The 16,006-nt window shown below is 47.2% G+C and overlaps 1 protein-coding gene across 1 annotated transcript in view; it reads left to right on the top strand.

The window, feature by feature from the left end:
- Positions 1–16,006, top strand: part of NHSL2 (NHS like 2) — a 206,545-nt gene that overhangs the window by 183,021 nt on the left and 7,518 nt on the right. Inside the window, exons 5-7 of the mRNA XM_043973960.1 lie at positions 5,708–5,839; positions 7,133–9,337; positions 9,944–10,076. Of these exons, the coding sequence (XP_043829895.1) occupies positions 5,708–5,839; positions 7,133–9,337; positions 9,944–10,076 (2,470 nt within the window). The remainder of the gene's footprint in view (positions 1–5,707; positions 5,840–7,132; positions 9,338–9,943; positions 10,077–16,006) is intronic.

The following is a 16,006-nucleotide window of genomic DNA, read 5'->3' as shown; positions in this document are numbered from 1 at the left end:
GTTCTTATACATTTGTATCAGTTCTCTATATATCTTAGATACCAAACCTTGATCAGCGATAATTGTTGCAAAGAGTTTTTCCTGATCAAAAGTTTCTCTTCTTGTTCTAGCTATATTCTAGCTGCAAAGTTTTTTTTTAACTTGACATGATCAAGTGTCTGTCTTGTCTCATGATCGCCTCTATTCTTTATTTAGTTAAGAATTCTTCTTCTAATTCCCCAGATACTTGTGCAAGGTAGCTTCTGCCATTCTCCTCTGATTATTTTATGATATAACCTTTTGTATTTAGGCTAAATACCCATCTGGAATTTAGTGTGGCACATGCCATGAAATGGTGGCATTAACTGAATTCCTCTCTAGTTTTCTTAGCAGTTCTTCTGTAGTCACAGGGTCTTGAGCTGGGTAGTTTGTTTTCTGGGTTTATGGAAAAATGGGTGTCACGTAAACAGTCACATCTTTTGTAATGTTTAAGCAGAACCAGATCATTTTAACCATTAGAGGTCAGGTACTGCTTGTTCTCATGATTTCTATTGAGATTCTTGGTCTTTGGACATTGCCTTCAGGTTTACAAGGAAAGTAAATTCACACAGGGATATCTTTTAGGATATCTTTTGCCTTTCAAGAGTCTTGGGAAATTATATATTCAATGAGTGGTCCTCCGTCCCAGGGGCACCTCTTCTAGAGATAGATCCTTCTTGACCACCTGATCCCCAAGTTTTGTTTTCCAGATGACTCATGCACTGGCCCTCACAGAGATGGTTTTGCCTGTGTATGTCTAGCACTGCCTTGAAGAATCACTGCTTGGGGCCTAAGTCTAGAGCAGGATAGAGCACTGCTATCATTCCTCTAATTATTTACTAATTTAGTAAACAGGTGTGCATGACCCAGTGCTAGGTGGTGAAAAATAAGACATGGTCTGGATCATAGTAGGGCAGATAAAAAATACACAGAGAACAATAACAATGTAGAATGGAGTAAGCATTGTGTGAGCAGTTACGAAGGGTGCTGAGGATTCAGGCCCGGGACAGGTCACCTCTGGCCCTTATGGGCAAGGCAGCATCTGAGCTGAGCCTTGAAGGATGGCTAGGGTTTCCACAGGCAGAAATGGAGGGGAGGGCACTCCAAGCAAAGGGACCTGAATAAGCAAGTGGGTGGGATCAGGAAAGCCCAATGCATTGGGGGGGAAAGGTGAATAGTGTAGGTTGGCTGAAGGCCGATTCCTGTAGGGCAGTGCTGGGAGGGAGAAATGCCAGGAAATGATATGATCCAAGCAGTGACTCAGTGAGATGGGTCTAGCAGTGTGGGCCTGGAGACAGAGGCCCCCAGCAAGAATGCTACTTCAGTAGTTCAGGAATGATGTGAGGAGGTCCTGGCCTAGAGGAAGTGGAGGTGAGAGACATCGAGGAGGAAACGTGGGTGGGGATTTGGCAACTATATAGATGGGAGTGGGAGGGAAGAATGCAAGATTCTTTGGAGCCATTGTGCCTCGTAATGGGGCACTCTAAAATCTAGGTGATTCAAGCTTGGTGGTTCTCAATGAGCAGCAAGAGGGTGAAGAAGCCTTAGGTACTAGGGACAGAAACAGTCACATAGTGGACTGTGGAGTCCAGGCTGGGCAAAGAGGCATGTAAAGCCACACAGAGTGACCCTGGACAAGTCACTTAACCCTCATTGCCCTGCCAAAAGAAAGCCACACAGAGGAGGTGAGGCTGGGAGACTAGAAACTAGAGGTTACAGTGATGGGGAAGAGTAGTGCATAGGGGAAGGTGGATCGTTCAGGGGCTGCAGCTGGAGTGTGGAAGCTTGGGAGAAAGAATGAAATGGAAGACTAGAACCAGCATGAGACAAGAGACTCCAGAAAGTTTCTGCAAAAGCTGAGCACTCCCCAGTTCCCCCCATTCCCTGACCATCCCCCCCACAAATTAACCCCCGAAGAGGATATGATCTCAGGCTATATTGAGCGAGGTATCATTTCTAGGCTGAGGGAGTAGATAATTCTGTGGTACCATGTCCTGGTCAGACCCCATATGGAATAGCATCCAAGTTCTGGATGACACACTTAGGAAGGCAACTGATGAGCATCCAGTGAGGGGCAACCAGGATGGTAAAGGGCCTAGAGATGATGCCATGGAAGCATTAATTGGAGGAACTGAGGGTGTTCAGCCTAGAGAATGAGGGAGGGAATCTTATCTGAAAAGTTATGTGGGGAAGAGAGATTAGACGTGTTCCCCTGGGCCTCTGAGGGAAGAACTAGGAGCAATGGGTGGGAGCTGCAAAGGGGCAGGAGGGAGAAGCGTCATCCCTAGTGATCGACCTGGGCCATCCCAAAGTGGCAAGCGATAGGGATCTCTCTTTCTCTCACTAACAGTGTTGGTGCAGAGTCTGGAGGGTCACTTGTTCACCACGTTGTGTCTTCGACCTCAAGAAGGAGCTGACCTAGATGGGCCTGTGATTCTCTGATCTAAGAAAGGCTCAATAGAAAAACCCCAGGGACCTCTTCTCTAGTCCATTCAAATGGAAGCCAGTAACTATTTGAATGCTTTTGATGCCAAAGAACTCTGTGTCCCCCAAAAGGACCCAGTTTCAGACAAGCCAAATGACAATGTTTAAAAGGGAGGTGGGAGGAAAGGGAGGCAGTCTTTAGCTATCCTTGAGCTGTTATTTTGGGAAGTAGCTGGAATCCAGCTTTTCAGCTATCAAAAGAGACTCCCTGCAGCCGAAGTTTGCTTAGCGAAGCAGCTTAGACCCTTGGGCATTGTCCTGGACTGTGTCAGATGAATTCTTCTTCATAGCTACAGAACTCTCCACAGTCCTGGGTATATCCCTCTAAATCAGCCACTTCAGTGAGTTTCATGCAGCAAGGTGTCCCTGTAAAATAACACGGCTGTCTTGTTTTTTCCATCCAACCCAACAGGACTGTGACATCCACATGAGCAGTTGGGAGACTCTTCTTTCTCCCAATAAGACAAAGCTAGGAGTACCAATTTGGACATGGCCTTCAGAGCCCTTCTGAATAATCGATTCCTTTCCAGACCCATAGATGGGCCAGTTAGAAGTCCCATTCCCCTAGGTTTGGGATGCCTGGGAGGTCAAATCTGCCTTCTTCTGGTAGGGTCTCTGGGTCACCTTTCTTGTTATCAAGACTCTGCCTTGATCTGTGTATCCTCCATGCCTAGCACATGGCAGGTGCTCCATAAAACCTTGTTGATTGGTTGCATAGAAGACAGTGAGCCTGGCTCTTTTCTTGAATCTCATCATCACATCTGTACTGATTGTCCTTCTCACTTGTTGTGGCTACTTGCTGTTGTATGTAGCTTGCAAGGTAAGTGTACAAGCCATTTTCTCCCTTTCCCTACCTTTTCCATTTCATTTGATTTGTAAGACATCAGGCAAACACATTCTTCCAAGTCATTGCTACTTGTTTCTTCTTGGTTCCAGGTGTCCACTGGGCCTGAATCCCTTTCTCTTCTGCATCTTCTTCTGCCCTCCAGCCCCCTGACATACATCTGAGTTCCCCTCTTCCTCTTTAGCCCTTCCTCGCCTTTGTTTTTACTTCTTCCTCCATTTTCTTATGGGCATTTCATCCTTCCTGATGACCAGGAGGGTCAGGAGGTATTCCTAAAACCCCTCAGTTCCTTTCTTTGGAGGGAGACCAGACTCCATGGTGAGCATACATAGCAGTTACTCAGCTGTGGCAGGATGAATATCACATTCTCCATCCAATACCCCTTCCCCTTCCTATGTGCTGGCAGTGAGGCCAAGCCCTCGGTCTTCTGTTGTTCTTGACCATAGTTCTTGTGACCCTGTCACACTGTTTCCCAACCAGAGTATCGGGATACTTGGTTTACTGCAAAGGGGTCTTGGATTTGTCAAATGCCCAGGTGTCTTTCTTCTCTTTTGCTAATGCAAAAATCCTGTTTCTTTCAAAGATTTTCATAATGTGGCCCCTTCATAAATCACTACTCCTCTAGTCCCTCTGCGATCATATAACACCAGCCTCCCTGATGTTCCCCACACAAAACACTCCAGTGACTATAGTCCCCTATGTCCCCAGTGAGGAAAGAGAGAGAATGCTAATTTTCCTGTTTTCTCCAAGACTCAGCTAAAATCCTGCCTTCAGTCAGAAGCCTTTCCCAGTCTTCCTCAATCTCTGTCTTCCCTCTGAGATTGCCTCCCATTTACTCTGTCTAGAACTTGCATGCTGTTTCCCCCTTTAGACTGGGAGCTCCTTGAGGACAGGGACTCACTTTTGTCTTCCTTTGTATCCCCAGAGCTTAGCACAATAACTGACACAGAGAATGCTTGTTGACTGACCAATGCTGGATGAAGGTAGTGATGACTGTCATGGATAGGGAGGAGGAAACAGAGGCCTGACTCCCTGAAAAGCAGTGAAGGAGAAGAAGACCATTCCCTTTGCTCAGGCCCAGACATTCTACTCACCAGCATTCATCAGCATGTCCCAGACTGAAACATTGAAAAATTCTACTCTAAGGTGACAGGAAATAGAGGTTACTCACTACATAGCAGTTAACATGAATAAAACCCTAACCATAGTGGTTTTAGAACAGAAATTCCAGCTGCCTTCTGGGGTAGGAGCAGCTTCCTTGATTTTTTGCTCTGTTGAAATTCACAGAGAAAGTGTGAGAAAATAGAAAGGAGTTAGGTTTTTCTTGCTTTACTTTCTGTACTCCATGTGTTCTCTTTACTCTTAAATAAATGCTTAATGCCAAAAACTGGTGCTGACGTTTCTAGCTTATAAGTAAACTTTAGCTAGTTCTCCCCCAACACTGGGGGTAGAAACAAGGTGACCACACATTAGATTTTTTTATTTTTTTATTTGTTGGTTTGTTTGGTTTTTGGGGTTTTTGTTTTATTTTTTTCTCGTATTTTTAAAATTTATTTTAGTTTTCAACATTTGTTTAGATAAGATTTCAAATTTCAAATTTTTCTCCCCCCCCCTCCCCTAGACAGCAGGTAATGTGATATAGGTTATATATATATAAAATAACATTAAACATATTTCTGCATTAGTCATGTTATATGAGAAGAATCAGAGTAAAAAGGAAAAACCTCAAAAAAGAAAAACAACAGCACCAAAAACAAAAGAAATAGTATGGTCCAATCAGCATCCATATTCCACAGTTCCTTTTTTTTCCTGGATTTGGAGAGCCTTTTCCATCATGAGTCCTTTGGGACTTTCTTGTACCGTCGGATTGGTGAGAAGAATCTAGTCTATCACAGCTGATCAACACACAATGTTGTTGATGCTGTGTCCAGTGTTCTCCTGGTTCTGCTCATCTCACTCATCATCAGTTCATGCAAGTCCTTCCAGGTTTCTCTGAACTCCTCCTGCTTATCGTTTCTTACAGCACAATAGTATTCCATCACACATTAGATTTTAAACGCCACAGAAAGAGCTGAATCACTTTGAGCCATCTCAGTCTCAGCCACTGCCAAGGCCACCTAAAACACATAAAGAAACCAGGTCGTAGCCAATAAAGTCAAGGGGAGGTGGGATGCATGAGGGGGCCAGTGCTGGGGATGGGATACTGACAGTTTGGGGAGAGGGGACGACGGGCACCGCCTTCTCTGGCCAGTTCATGCTCATTGCTGCTTCCATCTCCTTGCTTTACCTCCACTGGCTTTTCATTGTGCCTTTGAAGGGAACCAAGATGCACCCAGTGTGGTTTTTTTTTTTTGGCTACAGGACAGCAGTTTGATAAACATGCGAGTCTGCGACACTCCTTGTTTAACACAGAGACTGCAGTGAACCCCAAGTCCACCCTGAGGCGGCGACGGACCATCATTGGCTTCCCTCACCTCTCCTTGCGAGACCAAGGTGATCTTCTCAGTGGCTCTGGGCCCTGAGCCCCCTACACAGCCTTCCTTTCCTTCATGCCCCCTTCCCATGCTTAGCTCCCTGGGGCTGGGAGGCCATGATGGGGAACAGACCATGCTAGAAAATGGCCAAATGAGGAGTGGGAGGAGGAGGCCAGAGGTAGAAGCAGGCAGGTCCTCTTATCTACAGCAGCAAATGCTGGGAGCAGCTGGCTAGCCCTTGGTGGCATTTTCAGCAGCAATTCCTCTCAGAAAACCCCTGGATCAAGTGTAAGAGTGCATTTGGGGATTGAGCTAACTTGATGTTAAATAGGGATGTTCTCATTTCTTTTCACTTCATTTGAAAAATGATGTCTACAAATGAGAATGTCTTCATGATGATATAATGGAAAGAGGCTTGGCTTTGGAGTTAGAAGACCTGCCCATATGCACCTAAGCTTGGCTTCCCTGGGCCTGCCTCGGTGGCTGATTCTGTCACATGACTGGTGGTGTCAAACTCAAATACAAATGGACACCTGCAGGCCACATATTAACATTATCCATTTATTTTTATCGATTTATTTTGTTAAATATTTCCACATTACATTTTAATTATCTGTTCTACCCAACTAAGATTAGGGGAACCACCCTAGGAATATCCACACAAGCTCCTTGTACCCAGCCTGGGTGTCTGTAGCCCCAGAGGGAAGGGGACACTAGTCTTTCTTTCCCCATGTTGAATTTCCTCTTTATTCTGGAGGTGGCTGTTTGTTTGCTAATTCATTGGCATGAGTAGAAGAGAGATTCTTCCCTGATCCTGAAATGCTTTGGGGCTTTGGAACAATCTGGCCTCTTCTCCAGGTCATCCGTTGGGAAATCTTTTCTCTTGGCTTGGAAAATGCAAGCAGGCCTTAGGATCAGTCTCCAAGATTAAGTTTAATGCCCATTGGTAGGCAAGGGGATATACACTATTTGTACAGGTTGTTACTCCCCAATGTAGTCCATCTGCTCACTTATAACCATTTGGGTTTTTAGCAGACTTTGGCTATGTCCTAGCAATGAAGCAAGTGGCTGGCCTTGAGAGGAATTCAGGGCCTGAGAATTTTAGGCAGAATCCTGCCACTCAGCCACTGTGGGGCTCTGGGTAAGTCATTGACTGTCCCAGAGCTCATCTCTGGAAGTCCCATTGGTCCGTTGCAGGAGACTGTGCCTCTCAGGTCTCAGGAGGAATTTGGGCCTTTCAACACCGGTGAGCTGATAAGGGATCTATCCCCAGTGATAGAATTAACATTGTGCATCTATCTCCCTTCCCCAGGTCGGAGCAACGGGCAAGTCCACGCTGCTGATAAAGAGTCTGCCTCCTGGAACACAACTCCAGAAGTGGCCAATGGAAAGGGTGTGGCTGGCCATGAAGCATGTTCCCCAAAAGTGATTTGCCCAGCACTGAGAAAGACGCCCAGTAACCTAGGACAGAGTGGCTCAGCTTCACCCAGCATGGAGGGCATGGGGATGGTGTATAGCGTCCCCTCTTCTTGCAATGGACCAAAGGATTCGACATTCTCTCCTCCATGGAAAGGAAGCTGCTTTAATTACATGAGCCCGACTAGTCCTGCTCCAGAAGACAGCAGTCAAGTCAAAGAAAATGGGAAATATCCTTTGACATACAATTCTCAGGGGTCTCTAAATGTCCTCAGCCCCGGGAACTTGGAAGAGACTGGCTCTGTTTCGGTTGCTCAGGATGACCAGGCTTGCTGCCCTGAGTCCCCCACTCCGAGAAGCCAAGAGCCAGGGAGAGACTACAAAGGGGGTCCCCTTCCCAGCAACAGACCAGGGGAAGGGGAGCCCACGAGGCCAGAGTCAGACCCAAGTGCCTGTAGATTCCGGGAGAGGTCACTCTCTGTGCCAACAGACTCGGGCTCTGTGTGCTCAGTGGATGGGGGCTGTGGAGAGGACCAGCAGGGCAGCGAAACTGGCACCCTGGCCTACCCCAGTGCCAGCTCTGAAGGCAGTGCCAGTACCGACAATGTCTCCTCTGTTGGAGCTGAGCCCAGACCAAGAAGGTCCAAGAGCATCTCCCTCAAAAAGGCCAAAAAGAAGCCTTTGCCACCAATGCGCAGCGTCTCCCTGGTCAAAGATGAGGCTGTCCTCCAGCCAGAAGCTGGGCCCAGCTTGCCCAAGGACCAGAGGCCTAGAAGCCTTTGCCTGCCCCTTGAACACCAGGGACATCAGTTTTCCTCCACAGATGCTCAGGGCCACCCAGCTGTGCCTACTCTAAGGGAGACAGAAAGCACACATTTCTCCCACCACTGGTATCTCACTGACTGGAAGTCTGGCGACCCCTACCGGTCTCTGTCCAGCTCAAGCACTGCCACTGGGACCACGGTGATGGAGTGTGTGCAAGTGAGGGGGAGCTCAGAGTCTCTGGCTTCCCCTTCCACCTCTAGGGCCACCACGCCTTCCCAGCTTTCCACTGAGGCAGAGGCTCGGGAGGTGTCATCCCCAGGGCGGCCAACAGGACTGATGTCACCTTCTAGTGGGTACTCAAGTCAGTCTGAGACACCAACACCCACCGTTCCCACCACGTCCGTGATGCTCGGTCATTTACCTCACACAAGCAGCAGTGGCCGGGTACGACCAGTGGTCCCAGAGAGAAAATCATCTTTGCCACCAACCTCGCCAATGGAGAAGAGCCCCAAGTCACAGCTGTCATTTGACCTACCGTTGACCCCTCCGGCCCACCTGGACACATCGGGGATGAAGATCGCCCTCCGGGGCAAAGCCAAGGTGAGCCGGCATCACTCGGACTCAACCTTTGGAGCAAAGTTGGCCCAGAAGACTAGCCCCAACCAGCCGATCATGCCTGTGGTCACCCAATCTGACCTGCGCTCTGTTCGGCTGCGGTCAATCAGCAAGTCAGAGCCGGAAGATGATGTTGAGAGCCCAGATCCAGCTGAGGAGTCTGGGCTGGAAGTCTTCCCTGTGCTGGAGAGAAAGGTAAAGCCTCCAGTGGCTGAAAAGCCTTCAGTGGCCAAAAGGCCCCAGAACCTGCTTTCCAAGGAGCCTCTGCCAACCTCCCCCACCTTGCTCCTGACTACTGAGAATACGACCAGCCAGGCCAAGCCCTCCCCTCAGGATATCTATATGGTCGTGCGGAAACCAAAGGCTCTCCGAACTCCCAATAGCCAGAGCCCAGCGGCAGGTCCCTTGGAAGAGGAGCGCCCCAAGACGAGGCCTCTGCCAGAGAGAGTCAGTGTCCAGAGTCTGGCTGAGGTGGAGAGAAGAAGAAGCAAGGTCCCCCCTCCCGTGCCCAAGAAGCCTAGCGTGCTGCACCTGCCCACAGCCCTGCCCCTCCCCCAGCCGGGGGCCACTGCGGCTGAGCCAAAGCTTGTTCCCAGTCCTATCATCACCCTGGATGAAGATGTCAACTCTCAGCTGAGCCCCGATGGCCTACAGGCCCCAAATGCCAAGGAGGAGCTCTTTAAGCCAGTGGCGGACAGCGGGATTGAGACAAGCCTTCCAGGTCAGTGAGTATTGTACTTTCGCTGTGTACAGTCCAGCTCATGAGCTGAGCTGCTGCCACTAAGGGCAGGCTTGGTCCCAGAGTGAGCAGGTCAATTCTGAGCCAGTCTGTCCAGGGGATTTGGGTCACTCTAAAGAGGTCAAAAGGCCCTATGGGGCCACCTTGGTCCTCATTCCTAGGGATGAGCCAGTGACAGATGCCCAAGGTTACTCCCGAATCTGTAGGTCCAAGATTGTGAAATTAGTACTCAGGCAATAAACATCGATGAAGTACTTCCTCTCTGCCCAGTGCTAGGGCTATGGAGAAAGGGCACAGAGTGGCCCAGCTTCTAGGAGTTAACATCTAATGGGGAGGACACCATGTGCACAACTCAGTGCAGAGCAGGCGGAAGGTAACCTTTGAGAAATGGGAGTCACCCTGATCAAAGAGGACCTTAGAAAGCCATCTTCTCAGTCTAGGTCACAGCCCTAACTCCCAGGCTCTATTAGGAGAAGGGCACCATGGGCAGAGGAAGACCAGGGCAACCCCAGAAGTCGCTCCTGAGAGACAGGAATCTGAGGAGATGTTTGGGTCCATTCCCTGACTTAGTTTCTCTCTTTATCATAGGAAGTTTCATGGAACAGAGCACTGAAGAAAAACATTTTGCAAGTGACAAAACAGCAGAATCCATAGCAGAAGATGATGACGATGTATTTGTGGCATCTCGTACAACCGAAGACTTATTTACAGTCATACACAGGTCAGAGCCCAGGGCCTCCACTTTTTATTCAAAGGCACACGGCCATTATCATTTGCTCTCAGCTGCCTGAACAGCAGCTTTTTTTTTTCTTTTTTTTGTGGGGCAGTGAGGGTTAAGTGACTTGCCCAAGGTCACACAGCTAGTAAATGTCAAGTGTCTGAGGCTGGATTTGAACTCAGGTCCTCCTGAATCCAGGGCCGGTGCTTTATCTTTTTTTTTTTTTTTGTGAGGCAATTGGAGTTAAATAACTTGCCCAGGGTCACACAGCTAGTAAGTGTCAAGTGTCTGAGGCTGGATTTGAACTCAGGTCCTCCTGAATCCAGGGCTGGTGCTTTATCTTTTTTTTTTTTTTTTGGTGAGGCAATTGGAGTTAAGTAACTTGCCCAGGGTCACACAGCTAGTAAGTGTCAAATGTCTGATGTAAGATTTGAACTCAGGTCCTCCTGACTCCAGGACTGGTGCTCTATCCACTGTGCCACCTAGGTGCCCCCCGCTTTCTTTTAAAAAATGTTTTCTTGGTTTTTTTCCACCACCCTTAGTTCTCAATGACTCTTCCCCCTGAATTGACCTCCCCCAGTTTGTACAGTTACTCTGTGTGCTCAGTTTGTTTTCTGCTTGGCCCCAGAAAGGAGAAGCAAGAGTCAGAGGTGGAATGGGTGTCAGAAAGAACTGCCAAAGAGCTAGAGCCCAAAGTAGAGTGAGCAGCTTCAGGGGTTGGTGAGTTCCCCTTCACTCTCCACTGCTTAGAACTTGGGCTGTCATGGGGGCGCTTTCCTGAGTATGGATTGGACCAGAGGTCACTGAGGTCACTTCCAACTGTCATACTCTGTGATTCTGTGTTTGCCATGATGACTCCTTCCACGTCCAACAATAGTGAAACTTTGCATTGGCCCAGCCTCCATTTTCCCAGGGTTTTGCTACAGGGCACAAGGAAATAGGCTATATTGTCCAACACAACACTATGCACTAGGTGCTGTTTGAGGCAATAGGGATATAAAGGCCATATTTCCTCTAGGGAGACAGCAGGGTACAAAATGAATACAAGGTAATTTGCGGGGAGAAAGGCCTCATGCAGAAGGTGGCCCTCGAGCTGACCTTTGAAGGATGCTGTGAAGTGAAAGGGAGGAGACAGGAGACAACAGACAACACGTGGGGTGGGGGGGAGTGAGAAGGACCACTGGGTTGGATTGCAGACCATAGGAAGGAAAGCCAGTTTGGAGCCAAGCATAGAATCGGGACAATTCAATTCAATTCACTTCAACAGACACTGTGCTAACCACTGTTGTTCATGGCACTGTGTTCTTCCAGCTTAAAGGAATATCAAGTTAATGGAAGGAAACTGTAGCAAAAGGGATAGATACAACCATGTGAGTGGGGCAGGAAATATCCAAAAAGAGTCAATGTGGGGCAAGCATCAGAAAATAAAGTTGGGACCAAGAACCCAAACTCTGTGTGTGTGTATGTATGTGTGTATGTGTGCGTGCGCGTGTGTGTTTCTATACCCACCCATTCAATTAATGTCACCAGTGTAAGGGCACGATGAAGTCTGAAAGTTATAAACAAGAAAGCTTATGTACCCTGTGATCTCTTTATGAAGTATGAGCCTTTCTGATTGGGCCAAAAAGGGACCAATGGATTGGCTAACCAAACATGCTTCCTCTGCCTCTTTGGAGTTTTACATGGCTGGAGAAAGTTCAGCCATGAGTGAGCAATGGAAGGCTCCAGGTTCAGAAATGGAGCCAGGCCCCTAAGAAGGACTCCTCAGCTACTGAGCCGGCCCACTGCTGAATTTCTTCCAACTATTCAGAGGCCTGTGAGGCAGGTTGGCTTGTCTGATTAGCCAATCAGCTGTTCCTTTATTGCCCCAATCAAAGAGCTTCACACCTTGTAAAGAGATTCCAGGATATCAGTTATTGCTTATATCTCTAAAACTATATAGTGACCTTGCATAGCTTACATTAATTGAGATGGAGGAGATATAACCCCCTCCCTTATATTTTTGAGACAATAGGCTGTGATATCTTGGTTGAAACCCCAGAAAGGGCCAACATCATCCTGGACGCTGAAAACGGGATGCTGTCCACCGCCAGAGAAAGAATTGATGGCATCTGAATACAGATGGAAGCATACTATTTTTCACTCTCTTTCCTTCTTTTATTTTTTTTGGTTTGACTTTTCTTCCCACAAAATGACTAATGTGGAAATGTCTTACATGATTGCACATGTATAACCTATATCAGACTGCTTACTGTCTCAGGGAGGGAAGGATAGAATTTGGTACTCAAAACTTTAAAAAATGAATGTTAAAATTATTTTTACATATAATTAGGGAAAATATTATTTTTTTTTCAATGAGGCAATTGGGGTTAAGTGACTTGCCCAGGGTCACACAGCTAGTAAGTGTTAAAGTGTCTGAGGTCGGATTTGAACTCAGGTCCTCCTGAATCCAGGGCCAGTGCTCTATCCACTGCACCACCTAGCTGCCCCGGGAAAATATTATTTTTAAAAAAAGAAAAAAAAAGAAGACAGTGATGATAAATTCCTGGAGATAAACAGGAAGGGTGGAGATCCCAGTTGTATATGAGTTATGAAGGAAAACTTAGGCTATTTAGGAGGTGTGCCTGCTCTGGTCAGACCCCATCTAAGAAATAGTGGAACTTAACACTTACTAGCTGTGTGACCCTAGGCAAGTCACTTAACCCCAACTGCCTCACTAAAAAAAAAAAAGAAAGAAAGAAAGAAATAGTGGAACCAAGGGGCTAAGCCTGAGGGGCACTTCTGCTATTTCCATATCAGTGCTTAAACCAACACCATCTTCTCATGGGGAAAAAGGCATGGCACAGAGCAGGGCTCTGAGATACCAATTTCCTCGAGCAGGAGATAGGCAGATACTTTTATAGAGGACTGATGGCGGTGATCATCTGACTGTGGAAAGTTCCCTTATTGAGGGAGGAGCATCCCCCACTGGTGGTGGCTGGGGGAATTGGGTGAGGAGTGGCTTCGGATCTCTCAAGCCATCTCTCTCCTCCTGCCACAAAGGCAGAAGCCACACCTAATCTTATCTCCCCAGGGTTGAGGGAGACTGAAATGGAGGGTGGTGGTCCCAGAGCTAGCTCAGTCCTGATCAGGTTCCATTTATTTTGGGGTTTTTTGTTTTGTTTTGTTTTTTGCAGGGCAGTGAGGGTTAAGTGACTTGCCCAGGGTCACACAGCTAGTAAGTGTCAAGTGTCTGAGGCTAGACTTGAACTCAGGTACTCCTGAATCCAGGACCAGCGCTTTATCCACTGCGCCACCTAGCTGCCCCCAGGTTCCATTTATCTCTTTAGGTGTGTCTGTCCTTTGGTTTAGTTTCTCAAGGAGAAGATTTTTTGATGTACCCCAGAGAACTTCTGGGGTGGCCTGGGCCCATAACAGTCAGGAAGTCCTGCCTTACACACCTATGAAGCTATATGACCTTGGGCAAGTCACAGAGGTCTCTCAGTGTACTCACCTGTAAAATGAGGGTGATAATGGTTCCTGCATCACAGAGTTGCTATAAGCATCAAAGTGAGATAAGGGGGCAGCTAGGTGATGCAGTGGATAGAGCAATGGCCCTGGAGTCAGGAGGACCTGAGTTCAAATCCTGCCTCAAACATTTGACACTTCCTAGCTGTGTGACCCTGGACAAGTCACTTAATTCTCATTGCTTTGCCCCCCCCCAAGTGAGATAAGTAAAATATAACGTAAGACAGCATAATATAAGATAATACTTATAATAAGTGCTTTGCAAACCTTAAAGCACTATAGAAATGTGAACTACAATCAGATGGCCTGTGTCTGTAGCAATCCACAACATTCTGTCATGGGGAGAATGGGGGAGGGGGTTTGAGAAGGGGTAGGGGTTTGGGGTTTGGGGTCCTTAGGAATTCCTCTTTAAAGAATTACACCGGGGCAGCTAGGTGGCACAGTGGATAAAGCACTGGCCCTGGATTCAGGAGGACCTGAGTTCAAATCCAGCCTCAGACACTTGACACTAGCTGTGTGACCCTGGGCAAGTCACTTAACCCCCATTGCCCCGCAAAAAAAAAAAAAAAAAGAATTACACCCTCTTGCACATAAAAGCAGTTAGAATAAGATAGTAGTTTATTTCAGGGTGAGGAAGGGAAGGGAAACCAAGAGAAATCTTTGGACTTCTCATGGGGAGAGAGGCATGGCACAAAGCATGTGGCTCTGAGATACCAATCTCCTCGAACAGGAGACTGGCAGGTACTTTTATAGAGGACTGATGGGGGGTGACCATCTGACTGTGGAAAGTTCTTTAGTGAAGGAGGACCATCCCCCTCTGGTGGTGGCCGAGGGAATTGGGTGAGGGGTGGCTGCAGATCTCTCAAGCCATCTCCTCAGGACACAAAGGCCACACCTAATCTTATCTCCCCAGGGTTAAGGGAGACTAGAATGAAGGGTGGGGGTCCCAGAGCTAACTCAGTCCTATCTGGTTTCACTTATCTCTCTAGGCAAGTCTGTCCTCTGGTTTAATTTTCAAGGATAATATTCTTTGATGTGCCCCAGAGAACTTCTGGGGTGCTATGAGCTCACAACAATTTCTTGTAAAAACAAAATCTAGCCGGGAGCACATCTGCACTGGGTTTTCAGTGAGGACCTGCTGCACACAAGGCAAGGCAACCCCACCCCAGACTAAGATTGAACTTGAAGCTCCCGAGCATCTGGAAAGCTTCTCTACCCACTTTTTTTTTTTTTAAGTGAGGCAATTGGGGTTAAGTGACTTGCCCAGGGTCACACAGCTAGTAAGTGTTAAGTGTCTGAGGCCAGATTTGAACTCAGGTACTCCTGACTCCAGGGCCGGTGCTCTATCCACTGTGCCACCTAGCTGCCCCTTTCTCTACCCACTTTTAAAATTTGATTTGATTTTTTACATAGTAGTGCGTTTTTTCCAGTTACATGTGTTAACCTGAAAATTAATGAAAATCAATATAGGAAAAATAAGGTCTTTAATCCGAGCAGAGGAGCTATAACTCAGGTATCACAAAGCAGATGCTAGGAATACCCAAAGATAGGGATGAAGACAGGGCTTTTATGGACTAACAGAACAGAATGAGCTATGAGACTGCCCTTGGGCAAAGCAAGTTTCTCACAGAAACACTTAATGTAAATGAACCTTTTTACATACTAACCTAAAGTCCAGGAAGTAAGTTTGGGAATCTTTGGGAGGGGATAGTTTGTTTGGGGGAGAGCCATAAGCAATCAAGAGTCTGGAACTGACAAAGGTTGGTCAGCCCCAGGCAATTCATTGGCCTGGGAATAGAGGGAGTAGATGGGGATCTGTCAGTTATCCGTAAATTATGGTTATCAGGGGGGCAGCTAGATGGCGCAGTGGTTAAAGCACTGGCCCTGGATTCAGGAGTACTTGAGTTCAAATCCGGCCTCAGACACTTGACAGTTACTAGCTGTGTGACCCTGGGCAAGTCACTTAACCCCCTATTGCCTGCAAAAAAAAAAAATTATGGTTATCACCCCATACACTTTTTATGTTGAATCTGCATTGTTAACATTTTTTCCTATCACTTTAAGTCTAAATAATTGACAAAACAATCAATTAGGCCCTAGGTTGTAGTAATTGCAGATTTGCGAGGTGTAAATGTTCCCAGTGAACATTTAACACTTGGCTCAAGTGGGTTTGAGCTGGCTCCAGCACCCCCTGCTCCCAAAAGGAGTCAATCCCAGACAGCTCTCTCATCCTCTCTACAATGCATGCCCAGTTATGAAGCAGGACTGCTGATTCCTTCTGTTTACTGCCTGGCTACTTGTAGGGCAAAAACACAAGGTCACATCACCAAGGTTTCTGCAGATGAGTTCTCTTTCCATGATGGTGGCATTCACATAGGTGGGGCAATTCAATTCCGTTCAATTCAATCCAAGAAGTATTTTCTGAG

The sequence above is a fragment of the Dromiciops gliroides genome, chromosome X (genome assembly GCF_019393635.1).
Source record: "Dromiciops gliroides isolate mDroGli1 chromosome X, mDroGli1.pri, whole genome shotgun sequence".
Classification (NCBI taxonomy): domain Eukaryota; kingdom Metazoa; phylum Chordata; class Mammalia; order Microbiotheria; family Microbiotheriidae; genus Dromiciops; species Dromiciops gliroides.
Note: the sequence above shows the minus strand (reverse complement) of the source record. Positions and strands in the feature narration are given on the sequence as shown.